Raw genomic sequence first — 27,839 nt, 5'->3', positions numbered from 1 at the left:
AGTGTAGCCGAGTTAATGGGGTCCAAGTTCAGAGAGACCCTGCCTCAAGGAATGTGGCAAGGAGCCAGCAAGACTGCTTAGCAGGTAAAGACCTGAGTTACATGGAGGAAGAAGAGAATCCACTCCCAACTGCTGTCCTCTGCTCTCCACACACCATGGCATGCACACTCTGCACATGTGCGTGCACACACACACTCATACACACGCAAGTGTAGACACACAGACACACATGCTTGCACACACACTCATACACAGACACACATGCTTGCACACACACACATGCTTGTACACACACACAGACACACACATGCTTGCACACACACTCATACACAGACACACGCTCACACACTCGTACATACACACACACACACACACACCCCAAAGAAACCATCGTGCTGCTTGCCCCTCCGGGTCACTGACCACTGTGGTTTAGGGTCACTTAGAAGCAAGAGCTGCAGCAGACTCCTGAGGACAGTCAGTCTGAAAGTGGCCAGTAGTAGTTGGAACATTCCCTCTAGCCATGTATCCAAGAGCCAGCCACTCAGGTCACAATCACAAGGCGTGTCTGGTCACGGAACAACATCTACAATCCAAAGACCTGACTTTCTGGCCTGCAAGCCATGACTCCCTCCAAATCTTTTCTCCTTTTTAAAATTAAGCTGTAAAACAACACAGAAGAGAGCTCAGAGAAGTGGTGTCAGGTATTTGCCCTTTGTATTGTTTACGACCTTGGGAAAGTATAACACCCGAAGACCTTCCACGGAGGCCCAGGACGCTGAGCTTCTCTCACTGGTAGAACTGTTGCCCTTGTAGGACCTCGGCCCTCAGATTCACCTCTCTACAGATCCCGGAGAAAACACCAGCATAGCATCCCAGCCTTGGGAAGAAGTAAGGAGGCCTGGAGATGCGGCTCAGTCAGTGAGCGAGTACTCGCCTAACATGCATGAGGCCCTGTCTTCCCTCCTCAGTAACACATAGACTGAGCACGGGGACACACACCTGTAATCTCAGTACCTGGGAGGGGCAGGAGGATCAGCAGGTGACGCTGCCCTTGTCAGCCACATAGCTAGTCTGAATGCTGGGATTACAAGCACCCCACGTTCTGTGCTCAGTGTTCACATGTGTTCTCCCCAGCCTGTGTATACTTGGTTTAAAAGGTGATATTATACAGAACATACAAAACATACTTACACATACACCTACAGTACAGCACAGTAAACCCAGAAAGTGACCTAGAATGTCATATGACACGGAGCCATAGGTTACTTAACTCTGGAGAAACACCTAAGCAGTCTTCCTAGTGACAGGTGCCAACTCCTTAGAATAGCTGCTGCCAGTGTGACAGGCAGGTCCTCTGCATGTTCTATCACAGAGGCCGTGAGGCCATGCACAGAGCCAGCAGCTCTTCCTGGGGTGACCCTGGCAGCCAGTGCCATAGGCACTGCATGACATGCGATTGAAGAGAAAGGCGCTGAGGTTTGACCCCTCTGAGCAGGCCAGCATCTAACGAACCATGTTTCCCTCCCAGGTATTCACAAGTGAAAACACAGAACTCTGAAGAGAAACTGCCAAGGACCTAACCTCGTGTGCCCAGAGAAGTTTCTCAAGCAGAGGGCCAAGGGTACAAACCACATCCATTCCACAGTCTCAGGCAGTGTGAATGCGTGCCCTCAGAGACCGGCCATTGCTGGAGTCTGCACCAGCCTGAGGGAGGAGGGCACCACACACAAGGACCGTTTACCAGAGGCTTGAGCAGTAACAGAAGCGGGGCTGTAATAATGCCAAGGAAAAGCTTCTGTAGTCACGTCCACACATTCAGAGGCCATGCACCCAGCTAGCCACTCACTTGGCAAAGAGTTAAAGATGAAACATTTTTCAGACTACTAAAATAAAGTGTGGTTTTGACTAACCATGGCGTCTTGCCCTGAACAGCCATTTTCCACTTAGATGGGGTAATGGTTTCTGCCCAGGTTCAGAAGGCTTTAGTCACACCCCTGGCCCCAGGTCACCAGCGTCCTGCCTGGAATACTTTTCTGAGTGCATTCCCGCAGCAGCAAATACTGTGGGAAAGGGCAGTCCTCCAGAGCCGTGTCATCTCTGCAGTCTGGTGCCCTGTGAATGAGGGTCTGAACCAGACGAATGCAGCTATGGAAGACAGGGTGGGGGGCCACAGGCAGGAGTGACATTAAGCGCAGGGTCAGAAGTTCCAGGCCAAGCACTGTCGTTTGTTGTCAGAGCAAACTTTTGTGAGGACACAGTGGCCCTGGAGCCCTGTCACCTGCTCTGCCTTTGTTCTTGCTCAGCCATTTTCCCATCCCCCCACACCCTATCCCCATACACACCTTTGGTCTTTTGAAACAGGGTCTCACGTAGCCCAGGTTGGCTCGTACCCTCCCACCCCTGCCTCCACATGCTAAGATGACAAGTGTGTGCTGCCACGCCCAACCTACCTTTGTTCTCAGTACAGTTGACAGGTCACACCAGTCATTCCTAAGCATGCAGTGAGAGCCTCCTGTGTGCAAGTACAGGGTCACAGCACCAGCTGTGGGGACGCTGAGCAGACCTGCCAGCGCTCACATGCTTTAGAGGAGAATGCACAATGAATGAACACTGGTGAGAAATTATTCAAGGTTAAACTTGAGAGACGGGAGTCCGGCCCTGTCATGCTCTGGAACAGAGGAAACCTCGGTTATCCGGACCCTCCAGTAGGAACCTCAGATATCCAGACCCTCTGGTTGCAGGCAGGGAATGGACGAGATGAAGAAATAGAGGATTGTTCAGGCAGGCAGCCGGTTCACAGAACTGCTGGAAGAACAGCTGGGCACAGGAAAGACAAGACCAAGAAGCCCAGGGAATCCACAGAGGGGGAGAGAACTGCTGCCCAGCCTCAGCTACAGCTACGGCCTGCCTGGCCACCATGTCCTCTCCAGATCCATGTACACTGGAGAAAGCCAGCTTGTTCCTTTTGCAGTGTGCCCATCCTACATCAGGGACGTGGGAAACGTGTCCACTGCTGGGGCAGGGGACAACATGACATGATGTCTACAGTGACAGAAAGGTGGTGGGTTGGGGGCAAGAAGGGCCTTTGATAGTAATTACGAACCACCATAATTTTTACTGTCACAAGGGTCACTCGATGGGTGTGTCCATAGGTGGAGGCTCATCCAACTGTATAGGTGCTATGATGGGCTGTTTATTGTACATCATTATGTCCTGAGCTATAAACACTAATTCTAGAGGGCCCACAGTCCCCTAACCCAGGACACAAAGAATTTCAGGCACATACAGGATTTTCCAGTAAGTGCATCCACACAGGAGCTGTGGTTCCGTGTTTCTATTTGGAATAATCTATCCATTCTACTTCTGTGTATAGTATACAGTCCAGCACAGGGAGAGGCTGGTAACTGAGTTATTTTTTCATCCATCAAGAAAATGCTTCCTTGATCAATACGTCCCAAACCCTTTGATACCCAGGAAGCAATGGGTGCAGATGAGCCAGCCTCTCTCCAGCAGATGCCTCTGCAAGGCGAGTGGACAGTCCTTCCTGGCCCTGTGATGAACGTGTAGGCACACACACACAGTGCCCCACCCCCCATAAGCAAGCAAGCACAGGCTGTGATGGAGGGGCCACATCAGGGCACAGTTTCCTGGACCCAAACCTGTAGGAATCATTTTTTTTTTTTCTGAAATCAAGCCATCCTATTCTTGTTTCAAAAGAATGTTCTTTATAGGCTCTCTATACAGGAGTCCTGGGAGGGTGCTTCCCTAGAGATTTTCAAATAACTCCGCAAGGCATTCCCTCGTGTGGCAGTCAAGATCACTGCTCCAGGCTCACTAGTGGGCTGTGGAAGGGTAAGAAGAGGCTGGAAACACAGGCTCCTCTGCTCCGAGTTCACCATCCGGCAAACCTCGGGCTGCAGGGCACTTGAGTTGGTAGCATGCTTGTCTAGCTTCCTTGAGGCCCTGGATTTGAGTTTCCAGCACCACATAAACCAGACACGGCACACACCTGCAAGATCAGTCCCCGGAAGTGAACTGTGGGAGGGCCAGAACTTCAAGATCATCTTTTGCTAGGTGATACATAAGGAAGTTTTGAGGCCACTGCAGAATACATGAGGTGCTGTCTTAAAAAAAAAAAAAAACCTGGAAAAACCCAGTTCAAGCCTTTTGCTTATGGGGTTTGCTTCGTCTTCGCTTGTTTCTCTTCCCCCCATAAAATGGGAACTCTGGGGGAGCGGGCCACCGCCAATGATAAGAGGGAAGCATCAGTAATTGCTACAAACGGCTACAACAGAGGCACAGCTGGAGTGGAAAATGCACTCAGCTGTGAGCGACGTACTTTACTGCGATCCAGTTGAAGCATCCAAGGGGGCGGGAAAGGGCCCACATGCTTGGCTAGGGCAGACCGTCTCAGCGGGGACCTGAACTGTTTACCCAGACATCGTCCAGGAAAAAAGAAAGAGCACCGGAAGACTGCCACCCCAGTAGCAACACAAGGAAGCCAATAAAGTCAGGCGAAGATAAATGTCACCTGTCTCCTGTCCGCCCTGAGGTCCCTAGAGGTCTGTTGACAAAAGGATGGCTGCTCCAGTTTCTGAGGCTTACCTTTCACCCTTGGAGAGCACTGGCCGCCCACGTGAGCCTGCGTCTGTCGTCAGTGCGGTCTGACATAGACGCATCCTCCAGTCCCTGCCCCCAGACTCTGAAGGACAGTGTTGACAGGCTGTGTAAGAGTATAGGCTGGGTGTGCTGTGCCAACCTGTCATTCCAAAGCTGGGGCAATGGGACCGAACCTGAGGCCAGCCTGCGCTGCAGAGAACTCTACGAACGTCAGTTTTGACGAATAGGGTACATTAGAGAGCGCAGGGCACAACTACTTACCAAACGCCTTACTGTATGCTATATCTGGTGCTCAGCGTGTGAACGGTGAATCCTTTGTTTTTTCTGGAGCCTTACTTTTTTTTAGTGTGTTTAATGCCTGTGGGTAAATAATGTATCAGCAAACCTTTGATAAATATTTATTATGAACTACGCAGAGAAACTCTATCTTTTATGAAGGGGGACTTCATAAAAAAACGACAAAAGTAAATATTTGTGTGTGCTTACAGTGTGTGTGTGTGCACGCGCGTGTGCATGAAGGCACATGCATGTCATAACATGCACGTGGAAATTAGAGGACACCTAGATGGTTCTGCCGTTCCACCTTCATGCAGTTTCTACAACTGAACTCCGCAGTCAGGCTTACAAGGCAAGTGTCTTCACTGGCTGAGGCATCTCATCAGCCCCAGCATTTAGTTTTGAGTGTGCCTGCCGGTGCAGGCCAGAAGAGGGCCCCTGAATCACAGGATTGTGAACCGCTGGAACTCTTTCTCCAGCTACCCCTCTTCCCCCAAGTAAGCTTTTAAGGGTTATATTTTAGAGGGGGGGGGGGGGGAAAGACACTTATGAAAGCCAGGCGTGGTTGGTCAGGTCCGACCCTTAGTAAGCAGCCAGCCAAGATAACAACGCTGACCAGTGTTTATTGAGCACCTATCATGTGCCAGGTGAGGTTGTAGGCAACTCATGGAGCTCTGTCCGCAGTAACACTGAATTCACACAGCTCCGTCCAGACAATCAGAAGTAACTTGTATTAGCTTACACAGCGGGGCCAACTCCAGAGCCTGTGTTATATAGAATTACATCCTCTTAGTCACGGAGTTCCTCTAGTTAATTTGGGAGCATTTCCTGTCACTGACGTGAGTCAAACACAACTAAAGTACAGCACTGATGAATATTTAAATCAAGGCGCTTGCCACCGGCTAGGACTAGGGTTGTAAAACGGCTTTACAGGAATTTCCACTTTCAGTCCCCATTTTAGGGATGATGAAACCGACTACTGAGGTGTTCAGGAATGTGCCCACAGCCACCCAGCTGACTAGCAGTTGCGCTGGGGCATTTAATCCCAAACAGCCCACAGCCACACCTCCTACCCTCTCTACGCTCCACCGCCTCCCGGGAAGGTCGCACGCGGAAGGTCCAGGTGGCCCCGGGAAGAGCTCGGCTAAGTCGCCCCGCAGCCGCGGACTCTGGCGGGCCCGCGCGTGTTTGCGCTCCCGCGGGACGCGCCCCTCGCTCGCCCACCGCGGGCGCTGCCGACCCCCGCCGAGACCGGCACGGGGGCGGAGCGGCTCCGGACAGTGGCCTTTCCTCCCAGGGGAACCTGCTGAGGGCGGCCCCGCGCTCCTTCCTGTCCCTCCCACCGCGGCCCGGGCTCGGCGGCCGCTCGGCGCGGGGTCCCGGGCGCGGCCCGGGCGATTCGGCCGCTCCCACCCCGGCGAGTTCAAAAGGACGCGCGGCGCCTGGCCCTGCCCGCCCGTCGGACTGGAAAGGTGAGCGCCCCGCGCGGGATCCTGGAGCCCGCACTCGGCCGCCGCGCGCCTGCGACCGGACCTGGGCGGTTACCGCGCGGCTGCGGGGACCCTCGACGGCCGGGGCGCGGGGCCGGGGCGCGCGGGGTCCCCGGGGAGCGGGCGGACCCAGCGGAAGCCTCGGCGGGGCTCCTGGCCCTGGAAGCCCAGGTAATGCAGGTGGCCGCGGGACCCGGATCGCGCATGGGCGCAACCGGGCCGACCCTTGCTTAACTTTCCCAGGCCTGGGGAAAGGGTCGCCAACGCCACCGGTCCCCGGTACCCCGCGCCCGGGGCGGGCTCTTGGGGAGGGATTTGTTTATGGAAGCTGATTAGAACCGAAAGGAAGAGAGGGGACATATCCAGGGGAAGGGACTCGGGGAAAACCTGGCGTCTGAGGCTCTCCTGGGATCTCCAGGCCCTGCAGCCTTAGGAGCCGGTCCACCTCATTCTTGTCTGTCCTTCCCACAGATCTGACCCTACGAGGTAGTCCGCCCTCAGCAAGGATGAACAACCTACCGGCCACACCTTCTCCTGAAGGTAGGTGATGGAAGTCATGGAGTAGAACTGTTCAAGAATTCCTACCCCATCCCACCCCTGAACCAGCCGTGGAATTCCTGCGGCCTCACTCAGTGTGGACTGAAGACTCACCCATACCCACCCCACTCCTACCAACCCCCCGCCGCCCGGCTTCATTCAGGAAAAGGCTCCGAGGAAACAGAGTTCAACTTCAGTGTGCCCTTTTAGGGCAGTTTTATTCTCAAATCTGGACCGGGCCAGTTCCAGGCACTGAGAGTCACCTGGGCTTAGGAAGTTCTTTTATGCCCAAAAGAGCCATGTTTACATTCACTCCAGTAGTTAAGTAGAGGAGAAAGGGAATCTTCTGAAGATAACCGGCTCGGAATGTAGCTTAATTGGTAGAGTGCTTGCCGAGCATGGGTTCAGTCCGCTAAACTACGGAGTGGGTCCCTCCCGCACGAAACCCGTTTTGGTGGCCTGTGCCTGCAACCCCTTCTCCCTGCAACTTGGGAGGTAGAGGCGGGAGTGCCAGAAATTCAAGGTTATCCTCAGCTAAATAGTGAATTCAAGTGTAGCTTAAGACCCTGTCAGAAAGAGGGATGTGGGGTGTGTTTCTTGGAGCAAGGTGGTGGTGGTGGGCAGGGATCTTAGGTGGTGAATTGAGTCTTAAGCTTTCATTTCCTAATCAGGCTGGGTCTGGCTCGCTGACAGATATTTACATATTAATTGGTTTCACCTGCCAGCCTGGGTGTGGGAGGAACAAACCTGTGATCTATAGAACTGTGTTTTCTTATGTATTTTTTTCGTGTTTTTTCCCATGAGAACAAACGTTCACTTGCTGATATGAAATCTGGGGAGGGAGAACCCCAGGGTAGGCAAATCTGAGGCAGTTTCTCCTGAAACTAGTGGGGCACGTGATTTAGACTTCTACTTGGTGAGACGTAGAGAAACGGAGGACAGACCTGCAGACCGGTGGGCAAAGGCTCCCACCTTTGGGGAGGTGAGCTTTGCAAGAAAGTCTCTGGATAAGTTAGGCTCAGTATTTACTCTTTTTTTGTCTGGTTATTTTATCTAGAGCAATGCTTCAAGGGTCACCCGTGTCAGAATTTCCTTCCTTTTAAGTCAAATATTCCATACATTTGTTTAGCACACGTAAGTCTGGTTGCCATTTGGTTTTGCTTTCAGTCCTGTCGGATATACATCCAGAAGTGGAATTGTTGTTAATATGGCAATTGATATATTTTTAAAGACCCACGATAGAGTTTATCATAATAGCTGTGTTATTTATATCCCCGGCAGCAACACACAGGTTCCGATTTCTCCACATCCTCTCCAACACGTGTTATTCGGGGTCAGTGTGATACTCGTGTCTTAGTGGGTGGGAGATAGTATCTAGTTGTGACTTTGTTTCCCTAGTGACACCAGTGATGCTCACACACAGTTCTTGTATGCTTGTTGGTCACCTGGGCATCTGGAACACATGGCTGTTCGTGTACACATGTATGTTGTCTCCCCTTCTCAGCTCACACATGCCGTAGCACATATGCTGGAGGTCAGAGGACAACTTTCTGGAGTCAGTTCTCCCCTTCCACCGCTTGGTTTCTGGGGCTCTGACTCGGGGGTCGGGCTTGGCAGCAGGAGCCTTCACCTGCCTGACTCACCGACCAACTCCTCGCATGGCTTTAAATCATAACTGTTATGTTGTTGAGCTGTGTGTTCTCTGCTCAACAAGTGGCCTGAGTTGGGGTGGAATTCTAGGATGTAGCTTAGAGTTTCCTGCCCACGAGGTCTGAGCAAACATACATCCAAGGACAAGAGAGACCACTAGTGATTGGCCAGGATTCCCTGCAGGATGGGGTGCAGGGCCCAGCTCCTGGGCACCCCAGTTTGTGCTTCTCCGCCTTCCTGCTTTGTTCCCTTCAAATGCTTCCTCCGAAGTCAGGATCCACTAGTTCAGGCGTGCTGGGTCATATGACCATTGGGCTCTCAGGCCTTTGACACCTTTGTCTCAGGCTCTTCCCTTGTTTTTTTGTTTTTTTGTTTTTTGTTTTTTGTTTGGTTGGTTTTTGGTTTTTCGAGACATGGTTTCTCTGTGCAGCCCTGGCTGTCCTGGAACTCACTCTGTAGACAAGGCTGGCCCCTAACTCAGAAATCCACTGCCTCTGCCTCCCAAGTGCTGGGATTAAAGGCTTGGACCATCACTGCCTGGCTTTGGGTTTTTTGTTGTTGTTGTTTTTTATTTTTTGTTTTTTAAAAAACCAGTTTAAAATGTGTTTTTCAATGTTGCCAAGATAAAATCTTATAATAATGTCTATAATAATAAGTACTTAAACAGCCAGGGCTACATAGAGAAGCCCTGTCTCAAAAAGCCAAAAAAAAAACAAAAAAAAAACAAAACCAACAACAACAAGTGTTTATGGATGAAGATATTGTAATAAATAATTAATTGGTTGATTGGTTGATATGGCAATCTTAGTATTTTATTTAAAAGCTCATTACCTTGACTTTAAAGGAAATTTAAGTCATTAAAATCATTAAAAGACATTTTCATAGGCCCCTGAGATTATTGTGGACCAAGCTGCTGGCCATGTGCGGTCAGTCAGACTAGAACCCGGTCTCAGGAGCTCTGGCCACCCGACCAGATAAAGCCTATCCCATGCCTCCCCGGCGGCCCTCACTGCAGCATGCTAGACACTCAGCACTTTCCACTAAATGATTTTCTCACCACACCGAGGGTTTATCCCCATTTTGTTGAAACAAAATCTGATTTTGAGGAAGTTAAGAAATTTTCAGTGATTTAAAAAAAAAATAAAGAAAAGGAAATTTCCCATCATGCCACTGATCAGAGCAGAAGAAGCAGGGCCTGTGCCCAACCCGAGGGATTCCCAAGGTGTGTACTTTCTGTCATGGTCTGCTGCTCCCGAGGTCTCCTTCACCAGCAGATAGAAAGAGGAGAGGGGTGGGATTCCAGTGTGCACGCTCCTGGGGACAGAGGGCTGTGGGAGTGGCCCTGTCAGGCAGGTCTAGTGCAAATAAGCAGGTTGGTGGCTTTAGGTGGCAAGGGATCTGATGCCTCCTCCCGATAAGAGAACTGGAGACGGGAGGCTCAAAGGCATCGGCTATTATTGAGTCAGCACAAAGAAAGCCCTGTGAGGGTCTGAGGGCCTCGGTGTTTGGGATCTGGGTGGAGCCTTTAAGCTGTGGCCCTCTGCCCTGGCCACCTACCTACTCTGAAGCTCGGCCTAAGGGGAGAGGGAGACCAAGTTTCTTTCTCTGGGAAAACTGGCAGGAACTGGAAAATCAAAGTTAGGGCCTTCTACAAGCGACCCCCACAAGCACTGGGACACCTACAGCCCAGATTCCTCCTTTTGGTGCCAGGGCTCCTGGGTTCGGATTGCATAGTTGTTGTTGGTGGTGGTGTTTTGGCTGTTGCTGTTGCTGCTGCCGCCGCCGCTGCCACTGCTACTGTTGTGCTTTCCTCATGAAAGCCGTGAGTAAGTGGTGGTTATGGTGGAGCATGCCTGCAACACCAGCCCTCAGGAGGCTACGGACTTGGTGTGCTTTGCTGCAGAGATTCAAAAACCATTAAGGTCAACAGAGCACCTAAGGTCAAAGGTCAAACCACCTTGCCGAAACCTCACCCTCACCTCCAACCTTTGGATCTCCTTAAGCCCCTCTGCTCATCCTCACTCTCAAGGACCATCTTGAGCATATCAGCTTTTCCCAGAAAAGAGCTGCCGAAGGCTCCACCTCCGCTGTCTCCCTGTTTCCTGCTCGAGGTCTGTGCTTCCACCATCTCTTCATTTCCCGCTGAAAGCTCCACCTCCGCCATCTCCTTGTTTCCTGCCAGCAGTGCCCACTGCACCCACATCCCGGTTCTCTGCTTTCTGGGACAGTGGATCAGCTCTCTGCAGCCCTCTGTTGCTGTGTTAGAGCCCATCCCTTCAGGAACATGGTGGCAGACACCCTATCAGTTGTTTGCTCTCTGTGAGTCATTCGGGAGTCTGTATCCAAACCTGCTGCCGTTTCCCCATCCTCCCTCCAGGCTCTAGCAAGCAGCAGCCCATCCCTCACCTTGACAGAAGAACTCCATAGGAACATACCTTGAGCTAGGTGTGGTGATGCACACCTTTAAATCCAGCCCTTGAGAGACAGAGACAGGCAGATCTCCAGGAGTTTGAAGCTAGCCAGGGATACATAGTCAAATGTCTTAAAAACACACACACACACACACACACACACACACACACGGGTGGGAGTTGGAATGGCGTGCATGAACAATGAAACTCAGGCCCCCGGCATTCACAGAAAAAGCCAGAACCAGTAAGGTAAGCAAAGCAGGCCTGTCATCTCAGTGCTGGAGAGGTGCGGGTGGGATCCCTGGGGCTTGCTCCCCAGTCAGTCTAGTTGAATTGGTAAGATCAGGTTCAGTGAGACACCTTTCTCAAAAGGTAAGATGAAAGCCAGGTGCTAGTGGCTCACCCTTTTAGTCCCAGCACTCGGGAGGCAGAGGCAGGTGGAACTCTGAGTTCAAGGCCAGCCTGGTCTACAGAGTGAGTTCCAGGACAGCCAGGGCTACACAGAGAAACCCTGTCTTGAAAAGCAAAAACAAAAAAAGAAGTAATTATATACCTGACACTGAGCTTTGTCTCATATGTATGCTGGAGTACACACAGACACACAGACAGACAGACAGACAGACAGACAGACAGACAGACAGGCACACACAGCTTACTTACATTCTGCCTCCTCCAGTTCCTCCCTCCATTTTTTCCTGGAACCTACCCTAAACCACAGCTTTGCACTCAACTCTAAACCAGAACTTGTGAAGGTCATTTTGGGTCCCATGGCAACAGAAGCCCAAGTGCTTGATCGATTTTGGCCGCTGTGTGTACTGACCTACCAACCTAGGGTTAGGGTCACTCAGGGTTAAGGTTAGGGATACAGGGTTAGGGTGATCTTCCCCAGCCTCCTGTTCTGAGTATGCTAATGTCTTTTTACATTTGACGTCTGCCTTTCTTACACTGCTGGGGATCAGAGGGCCGTGCACTTGATAGACAGGCTAGTCTCCGCCACTGAGACGTATCCCAACCCACCTTCTCTCCTTTCTTAATATCTGGTCCAGATTTATTCTTGACTTCCTGTATATCTGATAGGCAGCCGAGCCCTGTCCCCACTTAGTTCCCCCGAGGGCTTCCCCAGCCCTGGTAAGTGCAAACCTCTCCTCTCCAGTTACTCAGGCCACAGGTGTGTGACTCCACCCCACATCCACATCCTGTCCAGGTCTTTGCTTCAAAAGGGATCTGGCCACTTTCTCACTGGGCTGCTGCTGTGCCCAAGGCTTCGAGGTGAATGGAGAAAGGCTCCCATTTGAGTGTTCAGGGTTTGTCAGCCTCTGCCTTTTCACTTTCAGCCTGTTGTCCGAGCCCCAGAGGGATCCCTTAAAGTCAATCTGTTTCAATTATGGCTTGCCACATAGCAAGCAACCCAAATTTTATGTGTGAAATTGCAGCAGCCACCTGGTGTTTGAAAGAGTTTGGCTGAGCACCTGCTGCCTGGCGTAAAGCGCCTTCACTTGACATGCGCACAAACCCAGCTTCAGCTGCCAGCCCCGCAAAACAAATCCAAACAGGTAATCATTTCTGACAGCCCTTGTGATGGTGTGTCCCGCATTCATGCATGGAACTGTGGTGGCCGGGCAAGTCTACAGTGCCCTCCCAGGGCCTGGCATTTTCAGCTGAGCCTGGAAACTTGGTTACCCTCCACATACAGTCATCCTCCTGTAGACTAGACGGAGCCTCTTCAGGGTACAGTGGTCTCAGGATTTCAAGTGTGATATTTAGAATTCCAGGGTCCCCTCCTCCCTTCTACTGAACCAATGTCTGCATTTAAAAAAAAAAGGAATTGTTTTCATTGTTATGTTACGTATATGAATGTTTTGCCTGCATATGCCATCTGTGCATCACATGCCTGCAGCGTCTACAGAATTTAGAAAAAGCTATCAGATCCCCCAGGAACTGGAGTTCTAGAACGTTCCATGTAGGTGCTGGGAATCAAACCTTGGTCCTCTGGAAGAGCAGTCAGTGCTGCAACAGCTGAGGCATCTCCAAACCCCATAGTGTGCATTTTAACAAGTCTCTAGGAGACTGTTAACAACATTGAGGAAATAGGCTTTGTAATGAACCCGTGGCAGCTCGGAATCTCACGGGCAGCTGCAGCCATATTGCAGTGACAGGCCCGTGTGCTATCTGCCTGTGGCTCCATCTCCCTTTCCTTCCCTCCGGGTTGCCTCCACGTGGCACCTTTGACATGCACACTCCAGCCCAGGTGCTTTCCATCATTACAGACAGCCTTACCTTGACCTTGTGGTCCCCGCTGTACACACGGCTGCCTCCCTCACAACCTTCAAGGGCTGTATTCAGGGTGCCTCTCAGGAACTTTCCCTGACTATCTAACTTAAAATTGTAGTGCCTTCATACATCCTACCACCTGCCCCTTGCTTGTGTTTCCATATATCTTGGACCAGCAACCACTATGGTACTCCTCTTCCTCCTCTCTTTAGTGTATTTTCTGTCTTTTCTCAATCGACTCAATTTGCCTTTTCTGAGCAGAGCCTAGTTTCCCTCCGTGGTCTTCCCTCTGTGGCCTTCTCTCCGTGGTCTTCTCTCTGTGGTCTATACTTGCAGGTGGGTGGTGCTAACTCTCAGAACATGACCTGTACAGGTTGTGCTGGTAGAAGAATCACAAGTTTCAAACCAGCCTGGGCTATACACCCATTTTTAAGTGAAGGAAGGGGACTGAGGGGATGGATCAGTGGTTGTAAGAGGGGCTGCCTTTCTAAAGGACCTGGATTCAATTCTCAGAGCCTGCATGGTGGCTCACAATTTCTCTAACCCTAGTCTCCAGAGATCTGTGGGCACCAGGCATGTACATAGTGTGCAGATATACATGCAGACAAGGCTTAACACATAACAGACAAAAACATATTTTTTTCAAGAGAGGGTTTTTTCATTGTGATAAAATCATAAAATGTGTGTTGCTGGGAACTGTACACAGAGCCAAGCACTCTGTCCTTCTAGACTAGACAGTCTGTGCTACTTACGGACATTTTCCCCATTTATCGGTGTCCCAAACTGAAACTCTACCTGTGAAATGTACTGTCTCTCTGCCTCTTGAAGTTGATTATTCTAGGTCATCAGTAATCAATATAAATGCCATCATACAATACTTGTCTCAATACGATAGAATCTCAGTGTGCAGCTCTGGCTGCTCTGGACTCTCTGTGTAGATCAGGCTGCCCTGGACTCAGGGTAGACCAGGCTGGCCTCCATCTCTGAGATCCCTCTGTCTCCTGGGACTGGGATTAAAATCCGGCACTACACACCTAGCCGGTATTTGACCTTTGTGCCTGGCTCATTTACCTCAGCCACGTGGTCCTTTGGGATCATCTGTGTTGTTCCACACATTAGAATTTCTTCCCCGCCCCTTTATTTTTGCTTTATGTATATGTGTGCCTTTGGAAGCCAGAACTAGAGTGACAGGTGTTTGTGAGTCGCCATGTGAGTGCTGGGAGCTAAACCCTGGTCCTCTGCAAGAGCAGCCAGTGCTCTTAAACACGGAACCTTCTTTCCCTCCAGCTCCCCCTTCACATTTTTAAAGCGGGATAAAACTCCAGATATGCCTTTGCTGGGTTTTGTTTACCTGCTGATGGGCAATGAGATGCTTCATCCTAGAATTCGGAAACAGCGCTTCTGTGAGCATCCGATGACATCATTCATTTGTTTCCTGGGTGTATACTCAGAAACAGACTGGTGCCAGAGCTCTTTCAGGAGACTTGTGAAGTGCTTTGGAGGGGTTTTATTGTTATTTGATTTGGTTTTGGTTTTTTCGAAACAGGGTTTTGCTGTGTATACACCAGGCTGGATTGAACTCTCAATGTTCCTGTCTCAGTTTTCTGAGTACTGGGATTTCAGTGGGTTCATTTTATTTTTGAAAATTTAAAGTGTGTGTGTGTGTGTGTGTGTGTGTGTGTGTGTGTGTGTGTGTGTGTTGGGAGGGGGGCTTGGCACACAGTTCTCTCCTGCCTTTTTATCCATGTACCAGAGATCAAACTTTGGTTGTGAGATTTAGATCACTGAGCAGCAAGCCCCTTCACCCACCAAGCCATCTCACTGGCCCCTCAATGCATTTATAGGCTAGGTAATTTATAGGCTAGGTAAATTTGCCTGGTTTGTTCATTGATCTGTGGCCAGAACCTAGCACAAAGTACACACTCAATCACTTACTGAATTTACTTTTAAAATCTGAGACAGGGTCTCACTATGTAGCTCTGACACCTCCTAGATTCTGGGATTAAAGACATGCACCACTACTCCTGGCTACTACCATTTTTTAGGCATTGAGATGGAGCCTCCCTGTGGAGCCTCAGCTAGCCTTGAACTCACCCTACCTCCTCAGCCTGAATTATAAGTGTGCCTCACCGCTCCTGACTTAATTTTTTATTTAAGCTTGGAATCAGAATCTAGGAAGTGTGTAGTAGCCTCTACACTGGGCTCCCACCCTGACTCATAGTGTTTACTGTCCCCAGTTCCCAAAGCTGGCCTCCCTAACTTGACCTTTCTGGCTGCACAGGCCTCCTGGACCCGGGAGGGCTCACTGGTTCTGTAAGTGCCTCTGGCTGTCATTCACAGGATCCCTTTGTATCTGTACTTCCTGGGCCATTTCCCTTCTCTTCTTCCTGATTTGGAGACAAGGTCTCATTATGTAGCCCACACAGGCCTCAAACCGTCTCCCAACGGCTGGAATTACTGTCCTGCGAGCCACCACACCCGGCTCAGCTTCTCTTCCCTTGGGCCCACTTCCTCATGTCCTTGTGATTCCTGCTGCTCCCTACTTGGGGGAAAAAAATCTCTATTTGGAGACAGAGACAGCCGAACCTCAGGGGTCCTGCTTTCCCCTCTGACCTGACACCTTCAAGTCCACACCTCAAGCCCGGGTGCCTTCCTTTCCCTTTTCCAAATATAACATTTTGTAAATTGTCCTGGTAATTTGTCAGCTACCCAAAGCTTCCTGACAGTGTTCAAGACAGCCTCTAACCTGGGCATTTCTGCTAGAAAGCTTGGTGTGCTTTTTTTTTTTTTTTTTTTTTTTGTAAATGACTCATGTTTTGAAATCACACTGAAAACGAGAGGACTTACAGGAAAAGCAGGAATGGGCAGACCAGGAACACTTCTGGACCTTTATAATCAGACTCCACATAAACACAGTAACAACCTCCATAAAAACTGTTGACTAGCTTCTGAACCTTGAGTCCCGTCAGGTGGGCGGGTCCTCAGGTGAGCAGATCCTCTTGTGGGCAGATCCTCTGGGGTGAGCAAGTACTCCCTTTACTGTTCACACTTCTTTGTTTTTGTTTTATTGTTTATTTGAGACTTGGCAGCTCTATTTAGCCTTGACTCTGTAGATTAGGCCTTGAGCTCCAGGGATCCTCCTGCCTCTGCCCCTCGTAAAGGCATGTGCTACCTTGCTCTGCCTGTTATGTTTTTTTTTTTTTTAAGTTTTATTTATTTATTTTATTTATATGAGTACACTGTAGCTGTCTTCAGACACACCAGAAGAGGGCATCAGATCCCATTACAGATGGTTATGAGCCACCATGTGGTTGCTGGGAATTGAACTCAGAAGCTCTGGGAGAGCAGTCAGTGCTGGTAACCGCTGAGCCGTCCCCTCAGCCCCTGCCTGTTCATTTTTGATAGAAACCATTTTCATCAAAACAAAGTCTGTCAGTCATGGTGGCTCACACCTTTAATCCTAGTACTTCAGGAGGGACTCTGAGTTTGAGGCCTGCCACAACTACATAGTGAGACCCTGTCTCTAAATAAATAAAATTTTAACAAAATATCAATTTAAGCTGGGTGTGGTGACACTTACCTTTATTCTCAGTACCTGGAGGCAGAGGGGGGTGGATCCCTGAGAGTTAGGGGCCAGCCTGGTCTACAGAGTGAGTTCCAGGAAGCCAGGTCTACACAGAGAAACCCTGTTTTGAAAAATAAAAACAAAAAATTAAAAACCTATGGCTGGGCACGGACTTCTTGAGTTGGCAGAGTTTGGTACCTAGCATGCACAAAGCCCTGGATTTGATCCCTAACACTACTTAAAACCAGCATGTGGTGCATACATACAATCACAGCCTTCCAGACTCAGAGGCAGGAGAGTCACAAGTTCAAGGTCATTGCTGGCTAGAGAACTCGGCTCAAAACCTTTACAGGGTTCCACGGTTTGAACTCGGGTAACCAGGCTTACACAGCAAGTCTCTGCTCCTGCTAGGCCATCTTGCTGGCCCTCATAACTTAACTAACACTATTAACATCTGATGTTTTTATGTGTGTGCACTGTGTCTGTAGAGACTAGGGTAAGGTGTTGGATCCTCTGGAATTAGAGTTACAGGAAATTGTGAGCCATCCACTGTGGGTGCTGGGAACTGAAGCCAGGCCTCTGTATGAACAGCATTTCTAAACACACATACACATATACACGTACTCACACATGCATCTCCCCACACCCGCACACACACACCACACACACCACTCACACACTCACACATGCACACTCACACATGTCCTCATACTCACATACACACCACACACTCACACACACATACGCACACTCTCATACACCACACACTCATATACACACCACACATACTTTCTCATCTCATACACATCCCCACACACCTCTCACACACCACCCACACACTCACACATACACACTCACACATGTCCTCATACTCACACATATACCACATACATACACACTACACACACCACACTCACACATACCACAGACACACACACACCACACACATATTCTCACACACATTCACACACACTCACACTACACACACCTACAAATGATCTCCATCCTAGCTCTTTAGGCATGCTCCCTCATTTACACACTAGCCCTGCAATGTTGGTTTAATAATTCACATGAAAAGCAGGTGTGAGTGGGCCATCAGGGTGAGAACATTACTGCCTAGCGACCTGAGCCCAGTCTCCTGGAACTCCGTGGTAGGAGAGCCAGCTCCCTCAAGTTATTATAACTTGACCTCATAAATCAGCCCAGCTCTCAGAAGGCAGAGACAGGTGGATCTCTGTGAATTCGAGGTCAGGACAGCCAGGGCTTTGCTGGGAGACCCCGTCTCACCCCATCGCACCCCCACCCCCCAAAAAAGGATTGGGCTGGCTTTGAGCCCGGAAAGCATTCCTGACAGCCCATCTCTGCTTTTCCTGTTATGGGAACAAGGGCAATTCATAAGGTCCTTGTTCTCTGTGAAGAAGACAGGCTCCATTTTGGCCCAGCTCACAGCAACTGATGTCTATTCACCCATGCACAGTGGCACCACATCAGTGTTCTGTAGATGGCTCTGCTGAGAATAGCCCTTTCCAGTCCCGGTCCTAGTACCACTCAAATATGGCTTCCTCGGACGTCACCCCTGGCAGAAATACCGACCAGTCTCCTCTACTGCTTTTCTGATCCTGGGGTGTTCAGACAATGTAACCTATGTAACCTACAATGTAACCAATGTAAGCATTGTGAAGAGGTCTGCTTTGCTCTGTCCCCAGCGTGTCTAACACAGCTCCTGGCAAAGCAGTTCGGCCACTGTGCTGATACTTTCTCTTGTGCCCTTCTGATTTCCCCCTCCCTCCCTCCTCTGCCCCCTCCTCTGTGGTTTTATTTTGCTTGCTTTTGAGATTGGGCCTCTCTCTCCAGCCTGGCTAGAACTCACTGTAAACCCACACTCCAGCTCTTAAGGATTGTGACTGTAGGTTCAAGCAAGCCATTAGGTAAATAAGTAAACGGTGGCTCCGGAGATGACCGGCCCATTTTCCCCTGAAAGCCTGGATCCTGCAGTAACCTTTACCAAGTTACATCTTCCAACAGTTACATCAAAATGCTAATTAAGAAAAGAATGTGGTATCACACAGTCTTTTATCCCTTTAATTCCAGCTCTGGGGAAACAGAAGCAAGCAGATCTTGGTGAGTTCAAGGCCAACCTGGACTATGGAGCAACTCTGGGCCAACCAGGGCTACATAGTGAGACCTTCTAGACCACAGTTTAGCAATGTCCTGACTCAAAAGCAATGACTTTAGCTGGGGCTTTGGGACTTTGGAGGTTTGGAGCTTAAAGGCCAGGCAGATAGATACAGGATAGAATGCAGGAAGGTTCTGGGTACTAGAACCTGCTCCGAGCCTGGTAAAGTGCAGAACCTATCCTAGAAGAAAAAGGTTTGGGGCAGGGTAAAAATATTTTGTTATTTAAAAAATAATGTTTATAGGGTTAGGGAGATGGCTCTGTGGACAAGGCACCTGCTGTATAAACCTGAGGACCTGAGTTCAAATCCCGAGAACCCAGGTAAAGCCATGGGTGGTATTATACATTTGTTTTGCTTTAGAAAGGTTCCCACTAGTATGCACTGGGGTTAAAGGTGAATGGCACCCGGCAGCAGCATGTCTTTGCTATCTCAGCACTGCCGTACTGAGAGGATGTGGAGACAGGAGACTCCTCAGAGGCCAGCTAGCATAGGGAGCAGAGGACAGAAAGATTCTGTATCAAATCAAGAGGAAGGTGAGGGTGAATCCCAGAACTCATCCCCTGTGACTTCCACAAGTAAAACCTTGGTATTCATATACCAGAATTCACAGATGTGCACATGTACAGACATGTACACCCCACGTGCAGGGGTATGTAGAACACTGCTGCATGATAGATAGATAGATCTTGAGATATATCTCTCTCTCCCTCCCTCCCCCCTCTTTCTCAGCACCTGATGTGTCCCTTACAGTGATATAATCCTCAAGTCATGGTCACAACCCTATAACTAGTTATTGTCTCTTCCTATCAGTATCTGAAGTGACTGATGCTGATGGGTTTGGTGATTCTTTCTTATCCAAGGACATACGCCTGGTAAAGGACAGGGGTCATATTTGAAAATCAGTCAGTCCAGGCTCAAAAGCCTTTGTTTATTTGTATGAGACAGGATCTCCCTGTATGTCTCAGGCTAGCCTGGAACTCTATACAGTACAGAAGGACCTTGAGCAATCTTTCTCGGCCCTGAGTGCTGGGATTATAGACATGTCACTATACCTAGCAAAAACTAACCCCCTCGACTGTTTTTGGTTTTTGTTGTTGTTGTTGTTGTTGTTGTTGTTGTTTTTAAGATGTGGTCTCATTCTACAGCCCTGGCTAGCCTGAAATTCTCTATATAGACCAAGCTGGCCTTGAACTCCTGCCCCCTGAGTGCTGGAATTAAAGGCATGCACCTCCACCCCCAAGCCAAAAGCCCCTATTTATTTAGTTGTTTTTTGAAACAAGATCTCACAGTGTGGCTCTGGTTGTCCTGGAACTCACTCTGTAGACCAGGCTGGCCTTGAACTCAGATCTGCCTGCCTCTGCCTCCCAAGTGCTCAGATTAAAGGTGTGCATCACCACACCTAGCTCAAGCCCCTATTTTTAACCATTGTATTGGGCAGAGAGAGAAAAATTCATAAAAATATCTTTTGGAAATAGTTTGCTTTCATCTCTTGTTTTCTAGGATTTTCTGCTTGGAGTTTCTGTAGACACTAGTCAGTGAGCTTTTTCTCTCTATTTTATGAATATGAGTGTTTTCCCTGCATGTGTGCCCGGTGGCCACAGAGGCTAGGACATCAGATCTTCTCGAACTGGAGTTATAGATGATGAACACCCACCCACCATGTGGGTGCTGGAGATAAAATCTCGGTTCTCAGGAAGATCACCAGCCTGTGCTCTAACCACTGAGCAACTCCCCAGGACGCTGTAGTGACAGAATGCCAAAGACCAAGAGTTCACCCTTTCCTTTTCCCCCTTTCTCAACTTCCCAGAATTGATGACCACGCCAGTTTCTCAGGCCCCTGAGACCCTGTCCCCACAAGCTGAAGAGGCCAGCACAGCGCTCATTGCAGGTAACAAAGCCAGTGTGCCGATTCAAGGGACTTCGGAGCAGAGACCTCTTGCTCCAGAGACAGCCTGGAACCCAGTGTGACAGCTAAGATGTTCCCCATACAGGAAAAACCACATCGGGGTAACTGGGTTTATCCTGGCATGTAGGTCTGACACATGCAGAGCTGTACGACGCAGAGGCATGACCATAAGTGATAGGCTGGGGGTGACCGTGCACAGGCATTGGTGCATGTGGCCGCTCAGCTGGGGTGTGTGGGCTGGGAGGAGGGTACATGTGGCTTGTTGAGTGGGTGAGGAAGAGCGGGGAGAACCAGAGAAGCTCTCATAGGAAGCTATGTATTTAAAACACCCTTCCTGTTGGCATGAGCTATTTATTTCCCTCCTGGTTTCTAGCATGATCATCAGAAACTGGTTTGGGAGGAAGTTGAATTTTGTCAGAAATCAAAACAGCATGTCTATAGCTAAGTACCAAGAGCCTCTGGATGCTGTGCCCTAGACAAGCTGTGTTTGAGGGGCACCCCTCATTACTAGGAAGTAATGACCTAATTCAGATGGCCCCATGAAGTACTAAAACATGTCTCTCTCTCTCTCTCTCTCCCTTCCAAGTTGTTATCACCGTGGTGTTCCTTACCCTGCTCTCAGTGGTGACCTTGATCTTCTTTTACCTGTACAAGAACAAAGGCAGCTATGTCACCTATGAGCCTGCAGAAGGGGAGCCCAGCGCCATCCTCCAGATGGAGACTGACTCAGCCAAGGGCAGAGAGAAGGAAGAGTACTTCATCTAACGACCCCCAGGCTGGAGGGGCCAATTCCTGGCTCCAACACTAAGACATTGCCTCTGTAGTTAGGGAACATTTGCTCTAAAGCCAGTGAGTGGCATTGATACAGGCACATCCACTCACCTCCCAGGACACAGCCCCCAATACTGGTGGCATCACTGACTCCAGGGTCCAGAGACACGGAGAAAGCTGCTCATGATGCTGGGCCTTGATAAGGACAGTGCTCGCAACTGGCCAACAAAGTGGGGCCATGCCTGAGTTGGAAGTAAGGTCACAGGCTGGTCCACTGTGTCCCCTCACTAGTTGACTAGCAGTAGCCCCCGTGGTGTAGCTATCCAGTCTTCCTGGAGGCTGGATACCACAGGGAAGGGGGTCAGGCCAGGGGGGATAGAGTCTGAGAATGTTACTGTCTTTGTTTGATCTGAGCCCCACCATTTCCCCCATCAGCCTCAAGCTTACAATGTTTTTAATCCAAATTAAACTTATTATAAAAGTCAGATTTTCATTTACAAGAACTAAATTTTTCCTTGTTTTGCTTTAGCATTCTACAGCATTTTCTTTTGCTTATTTAAGTCATCTGCATGTGTCGTCTCAATAGCAACTTGTAATGGAAGTTCTAAAGTTCTCAGAACTGTTCAGGAGCTGGGAATGAGGACAACCCAGGAGGTTTGTTCCAGACAAGCATCACCAGAAACCCAAGAGAAAATAAGTGGGTCTGCTCTTACTCCTGGCAAGGACCACAAGCTCCCAGATCCCTGTGTATATATGGCCTTCGATCCCATCAGGAAAGCTCTTTTCTTTTTTCCCCTTGAGATAGGGTTTCTCTGTGCCTCTAACTCACAGATCTGCCTGCCTCTACCTCCCGAGTACTGGATTACACTTGTGTGTAGGTCACCATCACTAGCATCATGAATCCAGAATCGTCTGTAGTGGAACTCATGAGAGTAGTCAAGCCTAGCCTGACACACCTGCACTTACTTCAAAGACATTAAAGAAACAGATCATCGGGAACATTGATTTCTGGGTGGGACGTAAAAAACCTGACACATGAAGGAAGCCATCTGAGCACATGCTAAGTAAAGAATGCTGGAGTGAGGTGTAATGCAACTTCATCACTTTATTCAAATCTTCAAAATAGTCTTTATTCTACATTTTTAGTATAAAAAATCCACAAGTTAAGTGCACCACAGTGTAGAGAGACATACAACGCTGAACTTCCATAACAGTCAATGGTACAGTCAAACATCACATGTACAGAACACAAGATTTAGATGAACTGAAATATCAGATAAAATAAAATAAAATCCAATCTCGGAAAACAAATCAAAATATTAAGGATCCCTGAAATATTAATCCTAATGAGATCTCACTGGACTCAAGTCATGTCATAGTGAGGCATTCACGTGACCCTACTAACCCACCTCAGGAAACTCCTGGGAGCCCAAGTGGCTACATGAGACACTCAGGAAGTGATAGCTAGTTTTTGATCTAAAACTCCCTTAATTAGGCTTTAAAGCCAAGTTTTTGATATGCATTTTCTTCCCTGCCTGTCATTTTTAAATTTTCCTAGGACAGTTTACACTAAAACTGTTGTTTTAAGTTCAGGTTTCTGGCACCACAGCTAGTCTGGGTTCATGATGATACAGTGATGGTTTATGAGGCGGGTCCAAAAAGTACCCTTCACCTTGCCTGGAGATATACAAAACCCGAAGAAATGGAGTTTGTGCTCGGGACACACGGGGCTTCAAAGGATCCTTATGAAAGACGAGTTAAAAATGTCAAGTGGGACAGGTGCAGGGAGACAAGGGGCTGAGTCTGACTGGCTTTCGGTCCTGCACCACTGATTCGATGGACATCGATGGGAGTGGGTGGAGGAGTAGGGACAGGTGGGGCAGAGGATGGGAAGGAAAAGGCAGACAGCTAATGCGTTTCATTTAACAAGTAAGATAAATCAAAGACTTAAGGAGATTAAAGACTAATCAGAATAATTTGGCAACTTTAATTCTTAGGAATATCAAAGTTCCCTCCAAACCTAATTTGATGTTTTATTACTAGAAGCAAAGACCAGCATGGCACAGCATCACTCCAGAGGAATTAAGGAAGAGCCTTGGGGCTGTTTCACTCACATTCATTTGAAGAATGGATACCTCCCTACCTCAGAATGCTTTAGGGAGGGACTGCTATCCTTACATGGTTCCTTATTAAATTTGAAAAGTGCCTCAAAGTTTGGACACCAGAAAGACACCCCAAAAACATGTGTCTAAACTGCAACTTCAGGTTAATATGACTAAAGCAGTTACATTGTGAGAAGTGCTGAAGGTATATGATGTCTTCCCCGGCACAGGAGTGGCGACGTTTCCTCACCAAATGGTGTAGCCACCATCTGAGCCACCCATGAAGAAGTTTCCCTTGCGCTGAGTTACAAGGACGTTGGCTCCCTGCATGACTGCAAGCTGAGCAGCGTTGGGAGGGCATCCAGGAGGTGGAGGCTAGAAGGAAAGGACAAGGTACAGTGGGCACAGGGGAAGCAGATGCTGTGTAAGAAGGTGGCAATGTGCAGGCAGTAGGGTAGGTCAACCCAAGGTCTCACTGAGTAACTCTCACTTGACTGGTTCATGTAGCCCAGGGTGACATGAAACTCAAAGGAAGTCTCCTGCCTCAGCCTTCCCACTGTTAAGATTACAGCATGTACTACCATACCGAGTAACCAGCATTTAAAGGAGCTAAGTCTACCCTAGCTAGACACAATCATGAAATTTCATTCACCCAGAGTTCTAGCTCTAAGATACAACCTGTAAATATCAGATCCCATCCTTTTCAGGGGAGAGCCACTCCCACCCCACAGGATCTCTTGAGATGTGGGGTTTTATTTACTAGGGAGGGGGAGAGCCTCCTGTACATGCTAAGCAAATGCTCTACCACTGGGCTACATCTCCAGCAACTCCAGATTTTTAACATACAACACTGTTAAAAGCCAATAATGAGACCATTGCCACCTGACTCTAGAATGTGACTCCTGAGAAGATGGCCTTTGCTAGACCCTTGTGGGCTACAAACCCCATTCGCAGTATCACTAAGCAGGAGGACCTGGAAATTACAATCCACTTACTAAGGACTGTGCATTCTACTTTCTGAATTACCTAGGTTCTTAGTACATTCCCCGCTAACAGCAAATATTAAATGCTTATGAACACGGCAAGCAGCACCCCTAGACCAGTTCACCGTGCCTGAACAACTGAAAAAGAAGCTAGCAGCTAGCAGTCTTTTTAAATTTATAGACAGGGTTTCTCTGTGTAGCCCTGGCTGTCCTGGAACTTGCTCTGTAGACCAGGCTGGCATCAAACTCGGAGATCCCTGTCTCTGCCCCTAAGTGCTAGGATCAAGGGCAGATGCCACTATCACCTGGCTAGCTATTTTAATAAGACAAGAAAACAAATCAATCTGATTAACTCTAAAACCAAAGGCTGTGCCCAATGCCCTGATTGGCCCAGCCACATTTCTGCTGGACAGCAGCAGTGCCCACCCTGACCACTACTTCCCAGGGATGGTTGGAGAATGAATTATGAAGTCATTTTAGACCCTTCAGGTATACAAGGGCTGAGCTCCTGGTTAGCCATACTCACAGGAATGTTGCCAGCAGTGGCACCAGCTCCAAATCTGGCACCTGCATCATAACCTCCTTCCACCAGCACTGCTGAGCCAGGTGGATAGATGGGACCAACTGGATAATAAGCCATGGGGATTGTGGAGCCTAAAGGCCCAACAGCCACAGACTGGGCCATAGGCAGATACAGTGAGGCGCCAGGAAATGCAGCTGACATGGTGGGGACTGTGGCAGCCCCTGGATGAACAAAGCTTGGACGATAGAGCTAAAAGAAGCAGAAGAGAAGGCAAAATATTATTTGTGTGACATTCCTATATGAAATCTGTTTAAGTATTGTTGAAATCATCTCCTGTAGCTCAGGCTAGCCTTCAAGTATGTAGGAGTAGACACGACCTTGAACTCCTGATTCTCCTGCCTTCATCTCTTGACTATGGAATTAAAAGCCTTTGACACCAAATCCAGTTCACATTGTGCTGGGGACCAAATCTAGGGCTTGGTGCATGCTGAGTAAGCACTCTACCAAACCTGCTACATCCCCAGCCCCGTGCTCAGTTTTGAAAACAGGGTTTGGTTATATAGCCCAAGACATCCTTGAATTCAGGTTCCTCCTGCCTCAGCCTATCATGTGCTGAGACTACTAGCCTATATACCACCATGCATGGCTCACGAGTCCATTCTTCTTGTGTGTGCAGATAGCACACTGATTACAGTCACTGGCACACAGTATTTTGGGTCATTTGCATCGACAGCTACTACTGTGCTCAAAGGACCCCAAACTCAGCTTAACTCAGCGTGTGTCAAATAACATAATAAGATAATATATTCAGTTCCAATGGTAATTATCAACTTAGGTTTTCGATGATTAACAGAGCATCTTCTGCTTGTGAAGTCATCAGATTTGAGGACTTAACAAGGGGGTCCAAGAGTGTTCTCAACTAGTTAAAAGTTTAGCAAACTGCAGTACCTCTGAGTATGCAGGTGGAGCATCAGTATAGGGTGGAGCCTGAGGAAGATGTAAGGTCTGGGGATATACTGGATTCCCAGGAGGTTGCACAGGGTAGGTAGGCTGTGTTGGATATTGACCTGGAATACAAAAGGGGAGGAGAGATGTCGTCTATCAAATTAGGCGGATGGCAAACTGGAAAAGTGCTCAGTGGGTAAGACAAAGAGCTGCTCTTCCAAGTCAGTTCCCAGCACCCATATCTGACACAACCTCCTTTCGACTCTAGCTTCTGCCTTTGTGGACACCGACACTCCATTCACAGACACTCACACAGACTCAGACAGAGGCAGGCACGCTTAAAATAATCAAAACAAGTTTGTAAACAGAGCTACCAATTTGGGCAGGGTGCATAGGGTAGTTAACTTAGTGGGAGCAAGCAGAAGAGTCGCAAATAGATTGCCACACGGAGCCAAGAAAATAAGGCTTGTCTCTGCGCCCTCACAATGGAAGGCGCTGTTCCCACTAGCACACCATGGAGGAATCAAGTCTAACTTGGCCATGTTCCCTCCCGAATAGAGGTCAGGTCTGAGGACCGGTTCCTGAGCTTCTGACCGCTTCTTGCGGGCTTCTACCCTGGGCTACCTCCCACGGGCTGTGCTGTAACCAGTCCAGACTCTGTGGAAGCCACGGTTCTGAGTGTTTACCTCACGAGTTCCTACTCAAGGTCGACTTGCAAAGAGTGAGTGAATGGCATCTGACCATGAGAAGCGCGGCGGGTGAGGAGGGGGTAAACGCCACCATGTTCTGACAAACATTAGCACACGCACAGGGACGGCCACAACTCCTGGCCCTGAGGAGCGAGCGCGAGAAGTCCACGGCAGGCGGGAAGGGGTCGCTGAAGGCCGGGTCCGTGCGGCGGAGCCGGCACCTCACGAGTTAAGCTCCGCTGAGGCCTGTTGTTCCGAGGCGCGGCGCCCCGCCTCTGTCGGCCCTCCATTGGCCTACCCAAATCCCTGCTCTAGCTCCCCATTCGCTCCAGCCGGTGTCTGTCACGGAAGAGCCCCCCCACCTCACACACCGGAGCCCACGGCTCCAAACTGCGCCACAGAGGTTCTGGGGCCGGGAGGGCCGAGCGGCTGCGGCGTGTGGGGGAGGGGGCGGCCACGTCAGGTGCGGCGGCACTCCGCGGCCTGCTGAGGAGAACCGCACAGACCGCCCCGAGCCCGTCCGCCCCCGGGCCCGCTCGACCCGAACCCGCCCGTCTCCCCGAAGGCCCCTGCCGCTTCCCGGCCTTGCCTTTGCTGTTCATGGTGGCTCTGAGTCCGCTTCCACTCGGCGTCGCGGACGGTTATTTTTCTCGTCCTCTTCCTGTTCGGAGTCACTTCCGTGTCACGTGACGTTCGTCCACTCTGCGTCAGTCGATGCCGGAGTGCACTGCCGCCGGAAACCCCGCCTCCTCGCAGGCCCGCCAGTCGCTACAAGGAGGGCGCTCGCGGCCCCGCCCTCCTCGGGTGTCCCGCCCTCCCTGCGCGCTCTGCCCTCACCGCTCGCTCCTCCTTCCTGCGCGGCTCCGCCCTCCCAGCGCGGCTTCTCCCTCACCGCGCGCTTTTCCCTCACCACATGCCCCGCC

The 27,839-nt window shown here is 49.6% G+C and overlaps 3 protein-coding genes and 1 long non-coding RNA gene across 10 annotated transcripts in view; 2 read left to right on the top strand and 2 right to left on the bottom strand.

Moving 5' to 3' along the window:
• Bin2 (bridging integrator 2) overlaps window positions 1–1,909 on the top strand; it is a 32,802-nt gene extending 30,893 nt beyond the window's left edge. For all 5 annotated transcript variants that reach the window (XM_076912110.1, XM_076912109.1, XM_076912108.1 and 2 more), the window contains one exon: window positions 1,529–1,909. In XM_076912110.1, the coding sequence (XP_076768225.1) occupies window positions 1,529–1,558 (30 nt within the window). In that variant the 3' untranslated portion in view covers window positions 1,559–1,909. The remainder of the gene's footprint in view (window positions 1–1,528) is intronic.
• Window positions 1,910–5,499: 3,590 nt separating this feature from the next.
• LOC143434169 (uncharacterized) lies at window positions 5,500–6,107 on the bottom strand. Its single transcript, XR_013103498.1, has 2 exons — window positions 5,970–6,107; window positions 5,500–5,660 (listed from the first exon to the last, which is right to left on the bottom strand). It is a non-coding gene; the product is annotated as an uncharacterized LOC143434169 (long non-coding RNA).
• On the top strand, window positions 5,966–23,321 carry Smagp (small cell adhesion glycoprotein). 2 transcript variants are annotated; one of them, XM_034516972.2, is made up of 4 exons: window positions 5,966–6,368; window positions 6,858–6,926; window positions 20,805–20,885; window positions 21,490–23,321. In XM_034516972.2, exons 2-4 carry the CDS (start codon window positions 6,893–6,895, stop codon window positions 21,666–21,668), a joined length of 294 nt encoding a protein of 97 aa, XP_034372863.1. In that variant the 5' UTR covers window positions 5,966–6,368; window positions 6,858–6,892; the 3' UTR covers window positions 21,669–23,321. The 2 variants fall into 2 exon arrangements, with proteins under 2 accessions (XP_034372863.1, XP_034372864.1); XM_034516973.2 differs by lacking the exon at window positions 5,966–6,368 and adding an exon at window positions 6,400–6,557.
• On the bottom strand, window positions 22,755–27,695 carry Dazap2 (DAZ associated protein 2). 2 transcript variants are annotated; one of them, XM_034516971.2, is made up of 4 exons: window positions 27,506–27,695; window positions 26,231–26,349; window positions 25,363–25,531; window positions 22,755–24,151 (listed from the first exon to the last, which is right to left on the bottom strand). In XM_034516971.2, exons 1-4 carry the CDS (start codon window positions 27,516–27,518, stop codon window positions 23,829–23,831), a joined length of 624 nt encoding a protein of 207 aa, XP_034372862.1. In that variant the 5' UTR covers window positions 27,519–27,695; the 3' UTR covers window positions 22,755–23,828. The 2 variants fall into 2 exon arrangements, with proteins under 2 accessions (XP_034372862.1, XP_034372861.1); XM_034516970.2 differs by having other exon boundaries at window positions 25,286–25,531; window positions 27,506–27,682.
• Between the last annotated feature and the right edge of the window lie 144 nt (window positions 27,696–27,839).

The sequence above is a fragment of the Arvicanthis niloticus genome, chromosome 13 (assembly GCF_011762505.2).
Source record: "Arvicanthis niloticus isolate mArvNil1 chromosome 13, mArvNil1.pat.X, whole genome shotgun sequence".
NCBI classification, from domain to species: domain Eukaryota; kingdom Metazoa; phylum Chordata; class Mammalia; order Rodentia; family Muridae; genus Arvicanthis; species Arvicanthis niloticus.
This window is presented reverse-complemented; position numbering and strand designations above follow the sequence as displayed.

Coding starts and splice junctions, on each gene's coding strand:
- Smagp (XM_034516972.2), top strand. CDS start 6,893: ATGAACAACCTACCGGCCACACCTTCTCCTGAAG. Junction 6,927..20,804: donor GGCCACACCTTCTCCTGAAG/GTAGGTGATGGA, acceptor TCAACTTCCCAG/AATTGATGACCACGCCAGTT. Junction 20,886..21,489: donor CAGCACAGCGCTCATTGCAG/GTAACAAAGCCA, acceptor CTCCCTTCCAAG/TTGTTATCACCGTGGTGTTC.
- Dazap2 (XM_034516971.2), bottom strand. Junction 25,532..26,230: donor CTCCACCTGCATACTCAGAG/GTACTGCAGTTT, acceptor TGCTTCTTTTAG/CTCTATCGTCCAAGCTTTGT. Junction 24,152..25,362: donor TGGTCCCATCTATCCACCTG/GCTCAGCAGTGC, acceptor CTTTCCTTCTAG/CCTCCACCTCCTGGATGCCC.